Here is a 21,703-nt window from a genome sequence, read left to right on the forward strand (position 1 = left end):
TCTCAAGATGAGGGATTTTTTAACATATATTTATGGAAATGTTATGGAAAATGATTGATGTAATGGAATGAATTGAAGATATTAGACACTTTAAATTGAATAAATGAGAATGGTTAAGCTTTAGTTATCAATAATGGTATTTTTTCAAGAATTATTGTGCTATGATGAATCAAAAGGAGGTATGAAGCAAAAGGAGGAAAAACATTTTTGCCTTTTTTTTACAACAATGAAAAAACCATACCTTTATTCATATTAAATATCCGTATAAACGACAGCAATTCGGGGCTGATTGGGTTTTCTTTCTTATACAACTTGTAATGCGTCAGATTTGCGAGGCCCAGTTTCTTCAGTAGCGTCATTTTAGCCTCTCGTAAGGGGTCGCTGTTGCTCACTCCCAGAGCCAGGGAAAGAGAATCGTATTCGTTGTTTGGGTACACAAAACTATAAAAAAATATATTAATTGTTAGATCCATATTTATTTGGAGTAATTAATTATGAATCATTTCAGTAGCAATATGAAATGAGACTTTTTTAAGCAACTGACGAATTCACAATTATAAAAACAGACATTGGACAAAGAGTTTGTTTTATTGATAATAAATTGATATATATTTTAGGCATTTCCTAATTTTTACTATCAATAGACATACCTTACATTTAGTTTTTGATTACCTAAGACTTATATAAATATATAGCAGTAATTAATATAGATAAAAATATTACAATAAGTCATTATACTTATTTTTAGCTATAAAATATATAGGAAGTAGACTTTTACATCGACAATATAAATATTAAACCGGACAGTTTTTCTACATCACAACAGACTATATTTCACACTCAAGTTTCCGCATTATTATTAAATAACCATAAACCCAAATTACTCCATTCCTACATTATTTCACCGACAACTTATAATAGATCATATTATGCATAAGCAATAGATCGTGATATAATTGTGCGTAATAACTTACACAACGTATTATGTCATAGTATTGTTTAAATTGTTTTCAATTCGTTCTCAGCGCTATTGCTTCTCGTTAATCTAAATAGCTATTGTTTGGTGTTTTCGTTGTTTATTAATTGTCCGACGATTTCTTTTTAGTGCCAAAAACCACCTGGAGGTTCTTAATAATTGGTAGCGTGATTTTTGCAACAAGTTTTTCAATGAAATATATTTTGTTAATTGTCCCTTTGTTATTGTTGATTTCTTTGTTATTATTCATGACTAGGATTACTTATTTATAGTTAGTACCGAAAATAAAAATTTATCAGTAATTACCATTGAGATAATATTACTACGTATGGAGAAGACACCACGAACAAAATCTATGCGCGGCGCGCAGCGGCGCGGGGCACATTTTTTTGCTCTAACTAAGTTTTAAAAATTATTATCTAGTTAGGTACTTACCGATGAAAAGTTATTCTTTTGCACTTTTCCGTATTATTTGTATTATTTGTGCAATATCGTAACACACACGAAGGCATATTTAATGCGTTTCACTTTAAAAAAAAATAAAAAATGAGCGTGACGTTCGCGCCAATGAGCGAGCAAGCGACTGAGTGCGGTTAAGCCATATGGCTTATGGTGAGCGGAACATAGGTGATGTAGGCGGTGTCGTCTCCAATTGTATATCTCAATGGTAATTACACCCTTATTGGTATATCTTCAGTTTATAAAAGTGAAAGAAAATCTTATTTCGTTAAATCAACGATAAATTATATTTTTGTCCAAGATAAAATCATTAATTACAATTATTACGTTTCACAAGAAACTTATATGACATTTTACAACAATCATACCCATTATGCAGAAACAGATCAGCATTAGATCTCAGGCCGTAGAAAATGAAGATTTGATCTCCCGCATTGAAATCTCGCAGCGCGTAACACTCGCCTCGGTTCAGATCTTTGTTGAAATCTGTCGTTATCTGAAATGTTATAAATTTCTTTCTAGAGTCTAAATCCTAGATTTTTGTACAAAAGAGTATGTAGTTACAGTAGTAAAGACATTTTATGCTAAAATTTTCATGTGGAAGCTATGTAGCATGCACAGTTCAGTATTCGGATATTATAATTTTGTATAAATTTCGTCATATAAAGTAAAAAAGAAAAGAATTAGAAACGTTACTTTGAAATAATTTTCGCTTTAAGGATAAGAGAAAGGCCATACCTATATGAGTCTCGGAATGTTGTAAAGAGTATTCAGGAAAACGACTATTATTTTACAATTTGTCGTTCTATATGACTAATATGAGTAATACATCTGCCTCTACTGTAATGAGTGCATGTGTATGATATAATCTAATTGCAAATTACTGTTAAGTGCTTTGCAGGTCTTTGAATTACCATATTAAAAGCTTTTTTTGAAGGCCCCAATATCATAATAATCGTCACTTTTAGACAATTTACTCACCTTTCCTTGTTCATGATTGCACATGTCCCACAGAGGTATGAACGCCGTAGTGCTTTGGTCAGCAAGCTGTATGTGATTCTGCCGCGTCATCACTGTTGACACCGCCCATCTGGAAACAGAGAGAAACTTTGTTAAATCAACTATTTTCTTGAAGAGACTGTGTGAACAATATCTTGAAAAGAAATAGGTAATAGGTTCCTGAGTTTATAATTTGGTGAAAATTAGTTATTATCATATATATATAAAGCTACACTACCACTCACTCACTGACTGACTGACATCGGGTTTCTCGGAAACTACGGGGAAAGTTGGGGGGATTTTGACGTGATCGTGTAGAGGTGCTCCCAGTGACCACCGGAAAAATATAGCGATCTCGATCATCTTCGAAAACCAAGTGGACCCCTGGAGGTGCGCAAAAACGGTGGTACCTGGAGGGGGGGTGTCTGAACAAAAAATGCTCGGAACTGGTGGCGATTACCAGGGGAGGTGGAAAAATGGGGATTTTCGCAAAAACAAGATGGCCGCCGTACTTTGCCAAAATCGCCGTTTATGAATCCTTACGTCTCAAATTTGGCACACGTGCTCTGTTTGAGCCGGCGAATCGATCGGTGCCCCGTTCGAGTGGCTCCGGGCCCCCGTTTCCAACTTCCATACAACGTAAACTCCAACGGCCCGCGGAAACGGTGCGAGTTGGGTGGGGGGTGTCGGAACTAAAAATGATCACCACCCTGGGACGCTACCAGGGAGCCGTAGTGGGATGCTCGATTTTGGAATTTTTCCATTTTTGGCGCAAACATAAAAACGTAAATTTAGCCGAGGTGGTGCAATAGAGAAATAAACCAATGACGCATTCATACTCGCCCAACTCCCAGGATATCCAGAAAAATCCGAAATCTTAAACTTTCCCACATCTCGCGAAGACGGTCAACGGCCCGCGCAAACGGTAGCAGCTGCATCTGGGGTGCTCGAACTAAACTTGTAGTAGACCTCGAGCAATTACCACAGAGTGTGAAAAAAATTCAAAATGGCGGAAAAAATGGCCGCCGCCATACAAATTCTAAAACGGCCATCGCTGATGTGATCGCGCTGAAACTTGGCTCAGGGGCTTTAATCGAGCCGCAAATTAAGTTGGCGTACTCATAATCGAGTTTCCACAGCTGGTTTCCGAGTTTCATACAACGCGAAATTCGACGGCTCTCCGAAACGGCGCGAGATAGGTGGGGTGTGTAGAACTAAAAAATGATCAGGAAGATGGGGCGCTACCAGGGCAATCGAGAAATTTCAAATTGGACGCAATTTTTTTTTCAAAAATGGCCAATTTTTCAAAGCAAGATGGTGGCGCCGGTTCCGTCACGATCGGTCTGAAAATTGACTTCTGTGCTCTGATTGGTCAGATTTACAAAACTGCATACTCAGAATTTCTCTCCGACCCCCGGTTTCCATTTTCCATACATCACGAAATTCAACGGCTCTCTGAACTGGTGGCACTTAGGTTGGGGTCACCAAGGTAAAAAATGTTTAAAAACTTGGTCCGCTTCCAGGCACATAAAAATTTTTGCTAAAAAGCGAATTTTTTTTTTTCGAAAATTTTGTATGGAAATTTCCATAGTAGGAAGGGTAATTGAATAGCATCGGCAAAAGACGGCACCGCGGGCTGCTTGCTGCCCGCGCACCGCGCAACTTCGAGGGTTGACAGCCTCCCGGAGTAGAAAATATTTATTAACTTTTGAACTACCGCACGAGCCAAGCGAGCGAAGCGAGCGAGTCACGGCAGCGGCCAGCGTAAATATTCAAATAGGTAGCGAGGAGCGAAGCGACGAGCGTGTTAGGTTAACTTTTGAACTACTTACCGCACGAGCCAAGCGAGCGAAGCGAGCGAGTCGCATCAACGGCCGGCCTAAATATTCAAATAGGTAGCGAGGAGCGAAGCGACGAGCGTGTTAGGTTAACTTATGAACTACCTACCGCACGAGCCAAGCGAGCGAAGCGAGCGAGTTGCGGCAGCGGCCGGCCTAAATATTCAAATAGGTAGCGAGGAGCGAAGCGACGAGCGTGTTAGGTTAACTCTTGAACAGTTTATTATGAAAAGTCACTGCCCGCTATCGATAGACGTTTCAAAAATTTTACCAATATTTGAATAAGTAATTTATAAGCAGTTTAAGTAGCGAGGAGCGAAGCGACGAGCGTGTAAGGTTAACTTTTGAACTACCACACGAGCCATGCGAGCGAAGCGAGCGAGTCACGGCAGCGGCCGGCCTAAATATTCAAATAGGTAGCGAGGAGCGAAGCGACGAGCATGTTAGGTTAACTTTTGAACTACCTATCGCACGAGCCAAGCGAGCGAAGCGAGCGAGACGCGGCAGCGGCCGGCCTATATATTCAAATAGGTAGCGAGGAGCGAAGCGACGAGCGTGTTAGGTTAACTCTTGAACAGTTTATTATGAAAAGTCACTACCCGCTATCGATAAGACGTTTCAAAAATTTAACAATATTTGAATAAGTAATTTATAAGCAGTTTCGACTAACTGTAGAATCGCTGTTAGCAGATGTTACAAATGGAAAGGAAATTCGAATGCATTTTCAAATGACTGAAGATTTCTGCCCTGGGATGAGCCGCGAGCTGCTTGCAGCTCGCGCACCACGCACCCTCGAAGGTGGACAGCCCCCCGGAATAGAAAATATTTGAATGGGGAATTTATAAGCATTACCGACTGACTGTAGAATCGCTGTTAGGAGATGTAACAAATGGATAGGAAATTCGAATGCATTTTCAAATGACTGAAGATTTCTGCCCTGGGATGAGCCGCGAGCTGCTTGCAGCTCGCGCACCACGCACCCTCGAAGGTGGACAGCCCCCCGGAATAGAAAATATTTGAATGGGGAATTTATAAGCATTACCGACTGACTGTAGAATCGCTGTTAGGTGATGTAACAAATGGAAAGGAAATTCGAATGCATTTTCAAATGACTGAAGATTTCTGCCCTGGGATGAGCCGCGAGCTGCTTGCAGCTCGCGCACCACGCACCCTCGAAGGTGGACAGCCCCCCGGAATAGAAAATATTTGAATGGGGAATTTATAAGCATTACCGACTGACTGTAGAATCGCTGTTAGCAGATGTAACAAATGGACAGAAAATCCGAATATATTTTCAAATGACTGCCCTATTGCTTCAACCCAGGGGCAAAAGGGGCTCGCGGGCTGCTTGCAGCCCGCGCACAACGCACCAGCTAGTCATATATATATAAAGCTACACTACCACTCACTCACTGACTGACTGACATCGGGTTTCTCGGAAACTACGGGGAAAGTTGGGGGGATTTTGACGTGATCGTGTAGAGGTGCTCCCAGTGACCACCGGAAAAATATAGCGATCTCGATCATCTTCGAAAACCAAGTGGACCCCTGGAGGTGCGCAAAAACGGTGGTACCTGGAGGGGGGGTGTCTGAACAAAAAATGCTCGGAACTGGTGGCGATTACCAGGGGAGGTGGAAAAATGGGGATTTTCGCAAAAACAAGATGGCCGCCGTACTTTGCCAAAATCGCCGTTTATGAATCCTTACGTCTCAAATTTGGCACACGTGCTCTGTTTGAGCCGGCGAATCGATCGGTGCCCCGTTCGAGTGGCTCCGGGCCCCCGTTTCCAACTTCCATACAACGTAAACTCCAACGGCCCGCGGAAACGGAGTGAGTTGGGTTGGGGGTCCCGGAACTAAAAATGATCACCACCCTGGGACGCTACCAGGGAGCTATAGTGGGATGCTCGATTTTGGAATTTTTCCATTTTTGGCGCAAACATAAAAACGTAAATTTAGACGAGGTGGTGCAATGGAGAAATACACCAATGATGCATTCGTACTCGCCCAGCTCCCAGGATATCCAGAAAAATCCGAAATCTTAAACTTTCCCTCATCTCTCGAAGACGGTCAACGGCCCGCGCAAACGGTAGCAGCTACATCTGGGGTGCTCGAACTAAACTTGTAGTAGACCTCGAGCAATTACCACAGAGTGCAAAAAAAATTCAAAATGGCGGAAAAAATGGCCGCCGCCATACAAATTCTAAAACGGCCATCGCTGGTCCGATCGCGCTGAAACTTGTCACAGGGGCTTTAATTGAGTCGCATATTAAGTTGGCATACTCATAATCGAGTTTCCATCGCTGGTTTCCGAGTTTCATACAACGCAAAATTCGACGGCTCTCTGAAACAGCGCGAGATAGGTGGGGTGTGTAGAACTAAAAAATGATCAGGAAGATGGGGCGCTACCAGGGCAATCGAGAAATTTTAAATTGGACGCAATTTTTTTTTCAAAAATGGCCGATTTTTTGAGGCAAGATGGTGGCGCCGGTTACTTTACGATCGGTCTGAAAATTGACTTCTGTGCTTTAATCGGCCATATTTACAAAACTGCATACTCAGAATCTCTCTCCGACCCCTGGTTTCCATTTTCAATACATCACGAAATTCAACGGCTCTCTGAACCGGTGGCACTTAGGTCGGGGTCGCCGAAGTAAAAAATGCTTCAAAACCTGGTCCGCTTCCAGTCATGTAAAAATTTTTGGTAAAAAGCGAAATTTTTTTTTTTCGAAAATTTTGTATGGAAATTTCCATAGTAGAAAGGGTAATAGGAATAGCAACGGCAAATACGGCGCCGCGGGCTGCTTGCTGCCCGCGCACCGCGCAACTTCGAGGGTTGACAGCCTCCCGGAGTAGAAAATATTTATTAACTTTTGAGCTACCTCACGAGCCAAGCGAGCGAAGCGAGCGAGTCACGGCAGCGGCCAGCGTAAATATTCAAATAGGTAGCGAGGAGCGAAGCGACGAGCGTGTTAGGTTAACTTTTGAACTACTTACCGCACGAGCCAAGCGAGCGAAGCGAGCGAGTCGCGTCAACGGCCGGCCTAAATATTCAAATATGTAGCGAGGAGCGAAGCGACGAGCGTGTTAGGTTAACTCTTGAACAGTTTATTATGAAAAGTCACTGTCCGCTATCGATAAGACGTTTCAAAAATTTTACCAATATTTGAATAAGTAATTTATAAGCAGTTTAGGTAGCGAGGAGCGAAGCGACGAGCGTGTAAGGTTAACTTTTGAACTACCACACGAGCCATGCGAGCGAAGCGAGCGAGTCACGACAGCGGCCGGCCTAAATATTCAAATAGGTAGCGAGGAGCGAAGCGACGAGCGTGTTAGGTTAACTTTTGAACTACCTACCGCACGAGCCAAGCGAGCGAAGCGAGCGAGTTGCGGCAGCGGCCGGCCTAAATATTCAAATAGGTAGCGAGGAGCGAAGCGACGAGCGTGTTAGGTTAACTCTTGAACAGTTTATTATGAAAAGTCACTGCCCGCTATCGATAAGACGTTTCAAAAATTTTACCAATATTTGAATAAGTAATTTATAAGCAGTTTAGGTAGCGAGGAGCGAAGCGACGAGCGTGTAAGGTTAACTTTTGAACTACCACACGAGCCATGCGAGCGAAGCGAGCGAGTCACGGCAGCAGCCGGCCTAAATATTCAAATAGGTAGCGAGGAGCGAAGCGACGAGCGTGTTAGGTTAACTTTTGAACTACCTATCGCACGAGCCAAGCGAGCTAAGCGAGCGAGTCGCGGCAGCGGCCGGCCTAAATATTCAAATAGGTAGCGAGGAGCGAAGCGACGAGCGTGTTAGGTTAACTCTTGAACAGTTTATTATGAAAAGTCACTGCCCGCTATCGATAAGACGTTTCAAAAATTTAACAATATTTGAATAAGTAATTTATAAGCAGTTTCGACTGACTGTAGAATCGCTGTTAGCAGATGTTACAAATGGAAAGGAAGACTTCTTCCCTGGGATGAGCCGCGAGCTGCTTGCAGCTCGCGCACCACGCACCCTCGAAGGTGGACAGCCCCCCGGAATAGAAAATATTTTAATAGGGAATTTATAAGCACTTTCGATTTACTGTGGAATCGCTGTTAGCAGATAAAAGCAAATTGACAGGGAATTTTAACGCATTTTCAAATGACTGAAGATTTTTGTCCCTGGGATGTACCGCGGGCTGCTTGCAGCCCGCGCACCACGCACTCTCGAAGGTGGACAGCCCCCCAGAGTAGAAAATACTTGAATGGGGAATTTATAAACATTTCCGACTGAGTGTACAATCGCTGTAAGCAGATAGTAACAAATGGACAGAAAATTCGAATGCATTTTCAAATGACTGCCCTATTGCTCCAACTCAGGGGAAAAAGGGCTCGCGGGCTGCTTGCAGCCCGCGCTCAACGCACCCTCGAAGGTCGACAGCATTCCAGAATAGAAAATTTTTGAATTGGAAATTTATAAGCACTTCCGATTGACTGTGGAATCGCTGTTAGCAGAAAATTACAAATGGACTGGGAATTTTAACACATTTTCTAATGACTGCCCTATTGCTTCAACCCAGGGGCAAAAGGGGCTCGCGGGCTGCTTGCAGCCCGCGCACAACGCACCAGCTAGTTATAATATATAAAGCTACACTACCACTCACTCACTCACTGACATCGCTTTTCTCGGAAACTACGTGGAAAGTGGGGGGGATTTCGACGTGATCGTGTAGAGGTGCGCCGAGTGACCAGAGGAAAAATATAGCGATCTCGATCACCTTCGAATACCGAGTGGACCCCTGGTGGTGCGCAGAAACGGTGCCACCTGGAGGGGGGGTGTCTGAACAAAAAATGCTCGGAACTGGTGGCGATTACCAGGGATGATGGAAAAATGGTGATTTTCGCGAAAACAAGATGGCCGCCGTACTTTGCCAAAATCGCCGTTTATGAATCCTTACGTCTCAAATTTGGCACACGTGCTCTGTTCGAGCCGGCGAATCGATCGGTGCCCCGTTCGAGTGGCTCCGGGCCCCAGTTTCCAACTTCCATACAACGTAAAATCCAACGGCCCGCGGAAACGGTGCGAGTTGGGTGGGGGGTGTCGGAACTAAAAATGATCACCACCCTGGGACGCTACCAGGGAGCCGTAGTGGGACGCTCGATTTTGGAATTTTTCCATTTTTGGCGCAAACATAAAAACGTAAATTTAGACGAGGTGGCGCAACGGAGAAATACACCAATGATGCATTCGTACTCGCCCAGCTCCCAGGATATCCAGAAAAATACGAAATCTTAAACTTTCCCTCATCTCTCGAAGACGGTCAACGGCCCGCGCAAACGGTAGCAGCTACATCTGGGGTGCTCGAACTAAACTTGGAGTAGACCTCGAGCAATTACCACAGATAGTGAAAAAAATTCAAAATGGCGGAAAAAATGGCCGCCGCCATACAAATTCTAAAATGGTCATCTCTGGTCCGATCGCGCTGAAACTTGGCACAGGGGCTTTAGTCGAGCCGCACATTGAGATGGCATACTCATAATCGAGTTTCCATCGCTGGTTTCCGAGTTTCATACAACGCGAAATTCGACGGCTCTCCAAAACGGCACTAGATAGCCGGGGGGTGTAGAACTAAAAATTGATCAGGAAGATGGGGCGCTCCCAGGGCAATCGAGAAATTTCAAATTGGACGCAATTTTTTTTTCAAAAATGGCCAATTTTTCAAAGCAAGTTGGTGGCGCCGGTTACTTTACGATCGGTCTGAAAATTGACTTCTGTGCTCTAATCGGCCATATTTACAAAACTGCATACTCAGAATTTCTCTCCGACCCTCGGTTTCCATTTTCCATACATCACGAAATTCAACGGCTCTCTGAACCGGTGGCAGGTAGGGCGGGGTCGCCGAAGTAAAAAATGCTTCAAAACCTGGTCCGATTCCAGGCATGTAAAAATATTTGGTAAAAAGCGAAATTTTTTTTTTCGAAAATTTTGTATGGAAATTTCCATAGTAGGAAGGGTAATTGAATAGCACTGCTTGCTGCCCGCGCACCGCGCAACTTCGAGGGTTGACAGCCTCCCGGAGTAGAAAATATTTATTAACTTTTGAACTACCGCACGAGCCAAGCGAGCGAAGCGAGCGAGTCACGGCAGCGGCCAGCGTAAATATTCAAATAGGTAGTGAGGAGCGAAGCGACGAACGTGTTAGGTTAACTCTTGAACAGTTTATTATGAAAAGTCACTGTCCGCTATCGATAAGACGTTTCAAAAATTTTACCAATATTTGAATAAGTAAATTATAAGCAGTTTAGGTAGCGAGGAGCGAAGCGACGAGCGTGTAAGGTTAACTTTTGAACTACCACACGAGCCATGCGAGCGAAGCGAGCGAGTCACGACAGCGGCCGGCCTAAATATTCAAATAGGTAGCGAGGAGCGAAGCGACGAGCGTGTTAGGTTAACTTTTGAACTACCTATCGCACGAGCCAAGCGAGCGAAGCGAGCGAGTCGCGGCAGCGGCCGGCCTAAATATTCAAATAGGTAGCGAGGAGCGAAGCGACGAGCGTGTTAGGTTAACTTTTGAACTACCTATCGCACGAGCCAAGCGAGCGAAGCGAGCGAGTCGCGGCAGCGGCCGGCCTAAATATTCAAATAGGTAGCGAGGAGCGAAGCGACGAGCGTGTTAGGTTAACTTTTGAACTACCTATCGCACGAGCCAAGCGAGCGAAGCGAGCGAGTCGCGGCTGCGGCCGGCCTAAATATTCAAATAGGTAGCGAGGAGCGAAGCGACGAGCGTGTTAGGTTAACTCTTGAACAGTTTATTATGAAAAGTCACTGCCCGCTATCGATAAGACGTTTAAAAAATTTAACAACATTTGAATAAGTAATTTATAAGCAGTTTCGACTGACTGTAGAATCGCTGTTAGCAGATGTTACAAATGGAAAGGAAATTCGAATGCATTTTCAAATGACTGAAGATTTCTGCCCTGGGATGAGCCGCGAGCTGCTTGCAGCTCGCGCACCACGCACCCTCGAAGGTGGACAGCCCCCCGGAATAGAAAATATTTTAATGGGGAATTTATAAGCACTTCCGATTTACTGTGGAATCGCTGTTAGCAGATAAAAGCAAATTGACAGGGAATTTTAACGCATTTTCAAATGACTGAAGATTTTTGTCCCTGGGATGTACCGCGGGCTGCTCGCAGCCCGCGCACCACGCACCCTCGAAGGTGGACAGCCCCCCGGAATAGAAAATATTTTAATGGGGAGTTTATAAGCACTTCCGATTTACTGTGGAATCGCTGTTAGCAGATAAAAGCAAATTGACAGGGAATTTTAACGCATTTTCAAATGACTGAAGATTTTTGTCCCTGGGATGTACCGCGGGCTGCTTGCAGCCCGCGCACCACGCACCCTCGATGGTGGATAGCCACCCGGTATAGAAAATATTTGAATGGGGAATTTATAAGCAGTTTCGACTGACTGTAGAATCGCTGTTAGCAGATGTTACAAATGGAAAGGAAATTCGAATGCATTTTCAAATGACTGAAGATTTATGCCTTGGGTTGAGCCGCGAGCTGCTTGCAGCTCGCGCACCACGCACCCTCGAAAGTGGACAGCCCCCCGGAATAGAAAATATTTGAATGGGGAATTTATAAGCATTTCCGACTGACTGTAAAATCGCTGTTTGCAGATAATAGCAAATTGATGGAGAATTTGGAAGGTGGACAGCCTCCCGGAGTGGAAAATACTTGAATGGAGAATTTATAAGCATTACCGACTGACTGTAGAATCGCTGTTAGCAGATGTAACAAATGGACAGAAAATTCGAATTTATTTTCAAATGACTGCCCTATTGCTTCAACCCAGGGGCAAAAGGGGCTCGCGGGCTGCTTGCAGCCCGCGCACAACGCACCTTCGAAGGTCGACAGCATTCCAGAATAGAAAATATTTGAATTGGGAATTTATAAGCACTTCCGATTGACTGTGGAATCGCTGTTAGCAGAAAATTACAAATGGACTGGGAATTCTAACACATTTTCTAATGACTGCCCTATTGCTTTAACCCAGGGGCAAAAGGGGCTCGCGGGCTGCTTGCAGCCCGCGCACAACGCACCAGCTAGTTATAATATATAAAGCTACACTACCACTCACTCACTGACTGACTGACATCGGGTTTCTCGGAAACTACGGGGAAAGTTGGGGGGATTTTGACGTGGTCGTGTAGAGGTGCTTCCAGTGACCACCGGAAAAATATAGCGATCTCGATCATCTTCGAAAACCAAGTGGACCCCTGGAGGTGCGCAAAAACGGTGCCACCTGGAGGGGGGGTGTCTGAACAAAAAATGCTCGGAACTGGTGGCGATTACCAGGGGTGGTGGAAAAATGGGGATTTTCGCGAAAACAAGATGGCCGCCGTACTTTGCCAAAATCGCCGTTTATGAATCCTTACGTCTCAAATTTGGCACACGTGCTCTGTTCGAGCCGGCGAATCGATCGGTGCCCCGTTCGAGTGGCTCCGGGCCCCAGTTTCCAACTTCCATACAACGTAAAATCCAACGGCCCGCGGAAACGGTGCGAGTTGGGTGGGGGGTGTCGGAACTAAAAATGATCACCACCCTGGGACGCTACCAGGGAGCCGTAGTGGGATGCTCGATTTTGGAATTTTTCCATTTTTGGCGCAAACATAAAAACGTAAATTTAGCCGAGGTGGTGCAATAGAGAAATAAACCAATGACGCATTCATACTCGCCCAACTCCCAGGATATCCAGAAAAATCCGAAATCTTAAACTTTCCCACATCTCGCGAAGACGGTCAACGGCCCGCGCAAACGGTAGCAGCTGCATCTGGGGTGCTCGAACTAAACTTGTAGTAGACCTCGAGCAATTACCACAGAGTGTGAAAAAAATTCAAAATGGCGGAAAAAATGGCCGCCGCCATACAAATTCTAAAACGGCCATCGCTGATGTGATCGCGCTGAAACTTGGCTCAGGGGCTTTAATCGAGCCGCAAATTAAGTTGGCGTACTCATAATCGAGTTTCCACAGCTGGTTTCCGAGTTTCATACAACGCGAAATTCGACGGCTCTCCGAAACGGCGCGAGATAGGTGGGGTGTGTAGAACTAAAAAATGATCAGGAAGATGGGGCGCTACCAGGGCAATCGAGAAATTTCAAATTGGACGCAATTTTTTTTTCAAAAATGGCCAATTTTTCAAAGCAAGATGGTGGCGCCGGTTCCGTCACGATCGGTCTGAAAATTGACTTCTGTGCTCTGATTGGTCAGATTTACAAAACTGCATACTCAGAATTTCTCTCCGACCCCCGGTTTCCATTTTCCATACATCACGAAATTCAACGGCTCTCTGAACTGGTGGCACTTAGGTTGGGGTCACCAAGGTAAAAAATGTTTAAAAACTTGGTCCGCTTCCAGGCACATAAAAATTTTTGCTAAAAAGCGAATTTTTTTTTTTCGAAAATTTTGTATGGAAATTTCCATAGTAGGAAGGGTAATTGAATAGCATCGGCAAAAGACGGCACCGCGGGCTGCTTGCTGCCCGCGCACCGCGCAACTTCGAGGGTTGACAGCCTCCCGGAGTAGAAAATATTTATTAACTTTTGAACTACCGCACGAGCCAAGCGAGCGAAGCGAGCGAGTCACGGCAGCGGCCAGCGTAAATATTCAAATAGGTAGCGAGGAGCGAAGCGACGAGCGTGTTAGGTTAACTTTTGAACTACTTACCGCACGAGCCAAGCGAGCGAAGCGAGCGAGTCGCATCAACGGCCGGCCTAAATATTCAAATAGGTAGCGAGGAGCGAAGCGACGAGCGTGTTAGGTTAACTTATGAACTACCTACCGCACGAGCCAAGCGAGCGAAGCGAGCGAGTTGCGGCAGCGGCCGGCCTAAATATTCAAATAGGTAGCGAGGAGCGAAGCGACGAGCGTGTTAGGTTAACTCTTGAACAGTTTATTATGAAAAGTCACTGCCCGCTATCGATAGACGTTTCAAAAATTTTACCAATATTTGAATAAGTAATTTATAAGCAGTTTAAGTAGCGAGGAGCGAAGCGACGAGCGTGTAAGGTTAACTTTTGAACTACCACACGAGCCATGCGAGCGAAGCGAGCGAGTCACGGCAGCGGCCGGCCTAAATATTCAAATAGGTAGCGAGGAGCGAAGCGACGAGCATGTTAGGTTAACTTTTGAACTACCTATCGCACGAGCCAAGCGAGCGAAGCGAGCGAGACGCGGCAGCGGCCGGCCTATATATTCAAATAGGTAGCGAGGAGCGAAGCGACGAGCGTGTTAGGTTAACTCTTGAACAGTTTATTATGAAAAGTCACTACCCGCTATCGATAAGACGTTTCAAAAATTTAACAATATTTGAATAAGTAATTTATAAGCAGTTTCGACTAACTGTAGAATCGCTGTTAGCAGATGTTACAAATGGAAAGGAAATTCGAATGCATTTTCAAATGACTGAAGATTTCTGCCCTGGGATGAGCCGCGAGCTGCTTGCAGCTCGCGCACCACGCACCCTCGAAGGTGGACAGCCCCCCGGAATAGAAAATATTTGAATGGGGAATTTATAAGCATTACCGACTGACTGTAGAATCGCTGTTAGGAGATGTAACAAATGGATAGGAAATTCGAATGCATTTTCAAATGACTGAAGATTTCTGCCCTGGGATGAGCCGCGAGCTGCTTGCAGCTCGCGCACCACGCACCCTCGAAGGTGGACAGCCCCCCGGAATAGAAAATATTTGAATGGGGAATTTATAAGCATTACCGACTGACTGTAGAATCGCTGTTAGGTGATGTAACAAATGGAAAGGAAATTCGAATGCATTTTCAAATGACTGAAGATTTCTGCCCTGGGATGAGCCGCGAGCTGCTTGCAGCTCGCGCACCACGCACCCTCGAAGGTGGACAGCCCCCCGGAATAGAAAATATTTGAATGGGGAATTTATAAGCATTACCGACTGACTGTAGAATCGCTGTTAGCAGATGTAACAAATGGACAGAAAATCCGAATATATTTTCAAATGACTGCCCTATTGCTTCAACCCAGGGGCAAAAGGGGCTCGCGGGCTGCTTGCAGCCCGCGCACAACGCACCAGCTAGTTATTATAATATATAAAGCTACACTACCACTGACTCACTGACTCACTGACATCGGGTTTCTCGGAAACTACGTGGAAAGTTGGGGGGATTTCGACGTGATCGTATAGAGGTGCGGCGAGTGACCACCGGAAAAATATTGACAACTCCAACACCCTGGACAAGAGAGTGGACCCCTGGAGGTGCGCAAAAACGGTGATACCTGGAGGGGGGGTGTCTGAACAAAAAATGCTCGGAACTGGTGGCGATTACCAGGGGAGGTGGAAAAATGGGGATTTTCGCGAAAACAAGATGGCCGCCGTACTTTGCCAAAATCGCCGTTTATGAATCCTTACGTCTCAAATTTGGCACACGTGCTCTGTTCGAGCCGGCGAATCGATCGGTGCCCCGTTTGAGTGGCTCCGGGCCCCAGTTTCCAACTTCCATACAACGTAAAATCCAACGGCCCGCGGAAACGGTGCGAGTTGGGTGGGGGGTCCCGGAACTAAAAATGATCACCACCCTGGGACGCTACCAGGGAGCCATAATGGGTCGCTCGATTTTGGATTTTTTCCATTTTTGGCGCAAACATAAAAACGTAAATTTAGCCGAGGTGGCGCAACGCGGAACCACACTCTCACCACGTTTGTACTCGCCCAGCTCCCAGGATATCCAGAAAAATCCGAAATCTTGAACTTTGTCACAGCCCGCGGAGACGGTCAACGGCCCGCGCAAACGGTAGCAGCTACATCTGGGGTGCTCAAACTAAACTTGTAGTAGACCTTGAGCAATTACCACAGACAGTAAAAAAAATTCAAAATGGCGGAAAAAATGGCCGCCGCCATACAAATTCTAAAACGGCCATCTCTGGGCCGATCACGCTGAAACTTGGCACAGGGGCTTCAATCGAGCCACACATTAAGTTGGCATATTCATAATCGAGTTTCCACCGCTGGTTTCCAAGTTTCATACAACGCAAAATTCGACGGCTCTCCGAAACGGCGCGAGATAGGTGGGGAGTGTAGAACTAAAAAATAATCAGGAAGATGGGGCGCTACCAGGGCAATCGATAAATTTCAAATTGGACGCCATTTTTTTTTCAAAAATGGCCGATTTTTCGAGGCAAGATGGTGGCGCCGGTTACTTGACGATCGGTTTGAAAATTGACTTCTGTGCTCTAATCGGCCAGATTTACAAAACTGCATACTCAGAATCTCACTCCGACCCCTGGTTTCCATTTTCCATACATCACGAAATTCAACGGTTCTCTGAATCGGTGACAGGTAGGTCGGGGTCACCGAAGTAAAAAATACTTCAAAACTTGGTCCGCTTCCAGGCATATAAATTTTTTTGTTAAAAAGCGAAATTTTTTTTTTCGAAAATTTTGTATGGAAATTTCCATAGTAGAAAGGGTAATTGAATAGCAACGGCAAAAGACGGCCCCGCGGGCTGCTTGCTGCCCGCGCACCGCGCAACCTCGAAGGTCAACATCCTCCCGGAGTAGAAAATATTTATTAACTTTTGAACTACCGCACGAGCCAAGCGAGCGAAGCGAGCGAATCACGGCAGCGGCTGGCGTAAATATTCAAATAGGTGGCGAGGAGCGAAGCGACGAGCGTGTTGGGTTAACTTTTGAATTACCGTACGAGTCAAGCGAGCGAAGCGAGCGAGTCACGTCAGCGGCCGGCGTAAATATTCAAAGAAGTAGCGAGGAGCGAAGCGACGAGCGAGTTAGGTTAACTTTTGAACTACTGCACTAGCCAAGCGAGCGAAGCGAGCAAGTCACGTCAACGGCCGGCCTAAATATTCAAATGGGTAGCGAGGAGCGAAGCGACGAGCGTGTTAGGTTAACTTATGAACTACCTACCGCACGAGCCAAGCGAGCGAAGCGAGCGAGTTGCGGCAGCGGCCGGCCTAAATATTCAAATAGGTAGCGAGGAGCGAAGCGACGAGCGTGTTAGGTTAACTCTTGAACAGTTTATTATGAAAAGTCACTGCCCGCTATCGATAAGACGTTTCAAAAATTTTACCAATATTTGAATAAGTAATTTATAAGCAGTTTAGGTAGCGAGGAGCGAAGCGACGAGCGTGTTAGGTTAACTTTTGAACTACCACACGAGCCATGCGAGCGAAGCGAGCGAGTCACGGCAGCGGCCGGCCTAAATATTCAAATAGGTAGCGAGGAGCGAAGCGACGAGCGTGTTAGGTTAACTTTTGAACTACCTATAGCACGAGCCAAGCGAGCGAAGCGAGCGAGTCGCGGCAGCGGCCGGCCTAAATATTCAAATAGGTAGCGAGGAGCGAAGCGACGAGCGTGTTAGGTTAACTCTTGAACAGTTTATTATGAAAAGTCACTGCCCGCTATCGATAAGACGTTTCAAAATTTTACCAATATTTGAATAAGTAATTTATATAAGCAGTTTCGACTGACTGTAGAATCGCTGTTAGCAGATGTTGCAAATGGAAAGGAAATTCGAATGCATTTTCAAATGACTGAAGATTTCTGCCCTGGGATGAGCCGCGAGCTGCTTGCAGCTCGCGCACCACGCAACCTCGAAGGTGGACAGCCCCCCGGAATAGAAAATATTTGAATGGGGAATTTATAAGCATTACCGACTGACTGTAGAATCGCTGTTAGGAGATGTAACAAATGGATAGGAAATTCGAATGCATTTTCAAATGACTGAAGATTTCTGCCCTGGGATGCTTCGCGGGCTGCTTGCAGCCCGCGCACTACGCTCCCTCGAAGGTGGTCAGCCTCCTGGAGTGGAAAATACTTGAATGGGGAATTTATAAGCATTACCGACTGACTGTGGAATCGCTGTTAGCAGATAATAATAAATTGACGGGGAATTTAGATGCATTTTCAAATGACTGCCCTATTGCTTCAACCCAGGGGCAAAAGGGGCTCGCGGGCTGCTTGCAGCCCGCGCACAACGCACCAGCTAGTCTACTATATAAAAATAAGTCGGGTTTTCCTTCCTGGCGCTATAACTCCAGAACGCACGAACCGATTTCCACGATTTTGCATTCGTTGGAAAGGTCTCGGGCTCCGTGAGGTTTATAGCAAAGAAAAGGTGTCTCTGGTGGCGAAACGGAGTTCGCCCGGTTTGCTAGTTTATATTATAGTCCTTGAAGTGGGGAATTTAATCAGCACATATATCTGATTAAACTCCCCGCTTCAAGATCATCGGCAAAAGTTCTTTCATTATCGAAATTCATTATTATTCAATTAAATTGAATAGAAAACATGATAGTCATCAATATAAACCACCGGACGTGCAGAAAGGATATGCCAGTACATATTGACAAAACATACGAAACTCTATCGTCAAATATTTACAAATATTAGATGCCCGCATTTTATGTTGGCTGATGTAGGTAATAGACAAACATAAAACTATTTTTATCTGTTATGTATATGAGATGTTGTTTAATTCTTTTAAGATTTGTTTATATTATCTACGATCATATTTATAAAAATATAAAATTAAAGTGCCTGTTAGTAACATAAAAAATAGATATAGGATTTTTACAAGTAAACAAATCTATAACTATAATCTTGTATGAAAATTCAAGTATATATAGATACTTCTAATACATTTCCTTTATTTATAAAATTACAAAGGAATATAATGGATCATGTACTATAAACGTGGATATAAAACATAATCCATTCATTTTAAATGGAAATCCCAAACCATTATTTCAACCGCAAGCTAATCTTTCACGATATTATAAAAAGAAGTTATGCAATTCAGTAGAAAACACCCACCAAATTATTGGGAGTGTGGTTTGCGATTACTTTCAAAAGTCATGTTTCAATTACCCACTGTATAATGAAAAGTATTGAATGCTTGCAAATAAATTGATAACGAATTTAAGATATTCCTTTGTTTGGAAGTACAGTTAGACGTTAGGTCTGTTTTATCAATGATCCGCCCAAGATTATAGATCCAGATTATAGGGTACGTGGTCCAAAAGATACAAATTATAAATCCAGATTGCAATTTTGCTGGAATCTTTGTGTTGTTCTAGTTCAACAACTCGGTATATAAAAAGTAGTACAGTAAAAGCTCCTTATTCGCGCTTCCTTCATTCGCGGTTTCACTATTCGCGGATGGAAAAAATGCGACCTAATTCCTATATTCACGGCATTAAATTCTTTATTCGCGGATCGAATCGCTGCATGGGTAGGTACATAACTTATAAAATGTATTTACCTAAATAAAAATCATTCGTTATCCAGTAAACGTCTGAACTACAACTACGAATTTATAATGTCGACTAAAAAAAAACAAGTAAAAAGTGCCAAGCTATTGTGTAATTAAATGGTCATTAATAAATATGTATAAAAAACTTCAATTAAACTGATTTCTTTATGTATTTGCTTATTTATTTCGTCGCCTAGGAACGTATTCCCTATAACCCCATACAAATTACCATTACTTATTCACGGTTTCTCTATTCGCGGCATATTTACGGAACCTATTACCCGCGAATAAAGAACTTTTACTGTATTGTAAATAGAAGCTGCTTTCTGCCACTGTATGTAAATGATAAGGTATAGATATATAAGATACAGATATTGTTGAGGGGTTTGAAATTAGATTATAACCTTTTAATTTCAGGGCTTGTAAAATGAATCACGAAAAATGTACTTATGCCTTAATGAAAAAAGTATGTTTTGTAAGCACTTATTCTAATAATGATTAATTTACAATATTAAATTAGACTTAGATCTAAATATAATAATTTTCTCATAATGCTATAAATTTCTTCTAATTTTAATTTACATATTACATCATGTCGACACACAAATTAATGTCATCTAGGTAACTATCGCACCAGACACGTATTTTAAAGTTCTATTTAATTACATAAAGGCCTACATGAATCGACAATTCAAATTAAATTGTAATGGTCGATCCACACGGAGTCAAAGAATGTTTCCGAACGATAAACAATTCTCTTTCTTTATATTTATGGTACCTTAATGAACACTCTGATAATACTAATTACGAAAATGTATGAAAACAAAATCAACATGACTTGTATATTTTAGGATGAATCAAGAGAAAATTCAAGTAAAGCAATCTCATATATAATCAATCGTAACTGCGAAGGTGAGAAACATCATTTTGAGCGATATACATAAACAACATAAGATTCACATTGAAATGTAGCACATTCAATTAATTTCTATTAGGTATTGATATCAATGTTTACACATTTCTAGAAGTCCCTTATTTATCTAGTTTTAGAAATGTACTTGTTCACAGGAGCAGCAAACATTCGAGACGAAGAAACTCTACGAAATGTTCTGAAAAAAATATCTTAGCTCCATGTGAATGTACCATCACCATGTTACATAGATGTTCTACATCGATCGCGCATGTCATTTGCAATAACGAGCTTTTTTTCCAACAATCTATTATGAGTTGGAAGAAAGTAAGAGTTCATGTGAAACGCTAACAATGACCCATACGTGGAGAATAAATGTTTTCTTTGGTACTCAGGGCTGCGTAATGTTGTGATGTAACAAAATATTATATTAAATATTAGTGGAGTCCATGTTTAATACAGTTTACTTACTGATAATATAAATAGCTCAATACAAGGTATTTACAGGAAAACAAAGCATTAAAAAGAAACCTAATTAAAATTACGAAAGTTTTTATTATACTACGCTCATTGTTTATATTTAATTTCATCAACCCTTTATAAAAGGGAGAGCAAGAGCTTATTAGAGCACATAATATTTTAATAAAAAGCATTTGTAATCGTGATACTTGAAATGCCAGTGTGCAGAGAATTGCGGTTATGTAACGATTTTACATAATTCCATTATGTTTACGACTAATTATGAGGTGATACGCAGTTTCACAGTTCATAATGCTGCAGGAGAAAATATAACCATTGTTAGATTTTGTATTCACTTAATCTTGGAATTTTAGAATAATCCAATCGGTATGAAATCGGCTTGAGAAGAAAATTACAATGCATTTATCAATTTAATCTCATAACTAGCTGTGCCCCGCGGTTTTAACCGCAGTGCTCCTGAAGGTCCTAGTGCGATGATAGCCTTCCTCGATAAATGGGCTATTCAACATCAAAATAATTTTTCAAATCGGACCAGTATTTCCAGTGTTTAGCGCTTTCAAACAAACAAACAATCTATTCAGTTTTATAATATTATTAGCATAGATCAGGTTCAAGTTTCTGAAATGTTTTATGCACGTGTGACAGTAGGCAGGAATTGCAATATCGGTTTTATGATTAGAAAGTTGAATCTATTAACCTGAATTATTTTTGAAAATTGATTTTTATTATATAATTTTATTTTACTCACAGCCAACT

The 21,703-nt window shown here is 43.1% G+C and overlaps 1 protein-coding gene across 1 annotated transcript in view; it reads right to left on the reverse strand.

Moving 5' to 3' along the window:
* The window catches only part of LOC123697222 (actin-histidine N-methyltransferase), a 42,154-nt gene that overhangs the window by 2,354 nt on the left and 18,097 nt on the right, over window positions 1-21,703 (reverse strand). Inside the window, exons 5-7 of the mRNA XM_045643655.1 lie at window positions 2,417-2,525; window positions 1,804-1,931; window positions 242-441 (exon numbers count right to left, since the gene is read on the reverse strand). Coding sequence (XP_045499611.1) covers window positions 242-441; window positions 1,804-1,931; window positions 2,417-2,525 — 437 coding nt within the window. The remainder of the gene's footprint in view (window positions 1-241; window positions 442-1,803; window positions 1,932-2,416; window positions 2,526-21,703) is intronic.

Source organism: Colias croceus, chromosome 14, assembly GCF_905220415.1.
Source record: "Colias croceus chromosome 14, ilColCroc2.1".
NCBI lineage: Eukaryota > Metazoa > Arthropoda > Insecta > Lepidoptera > Pieridae > Colias > Colias croceus.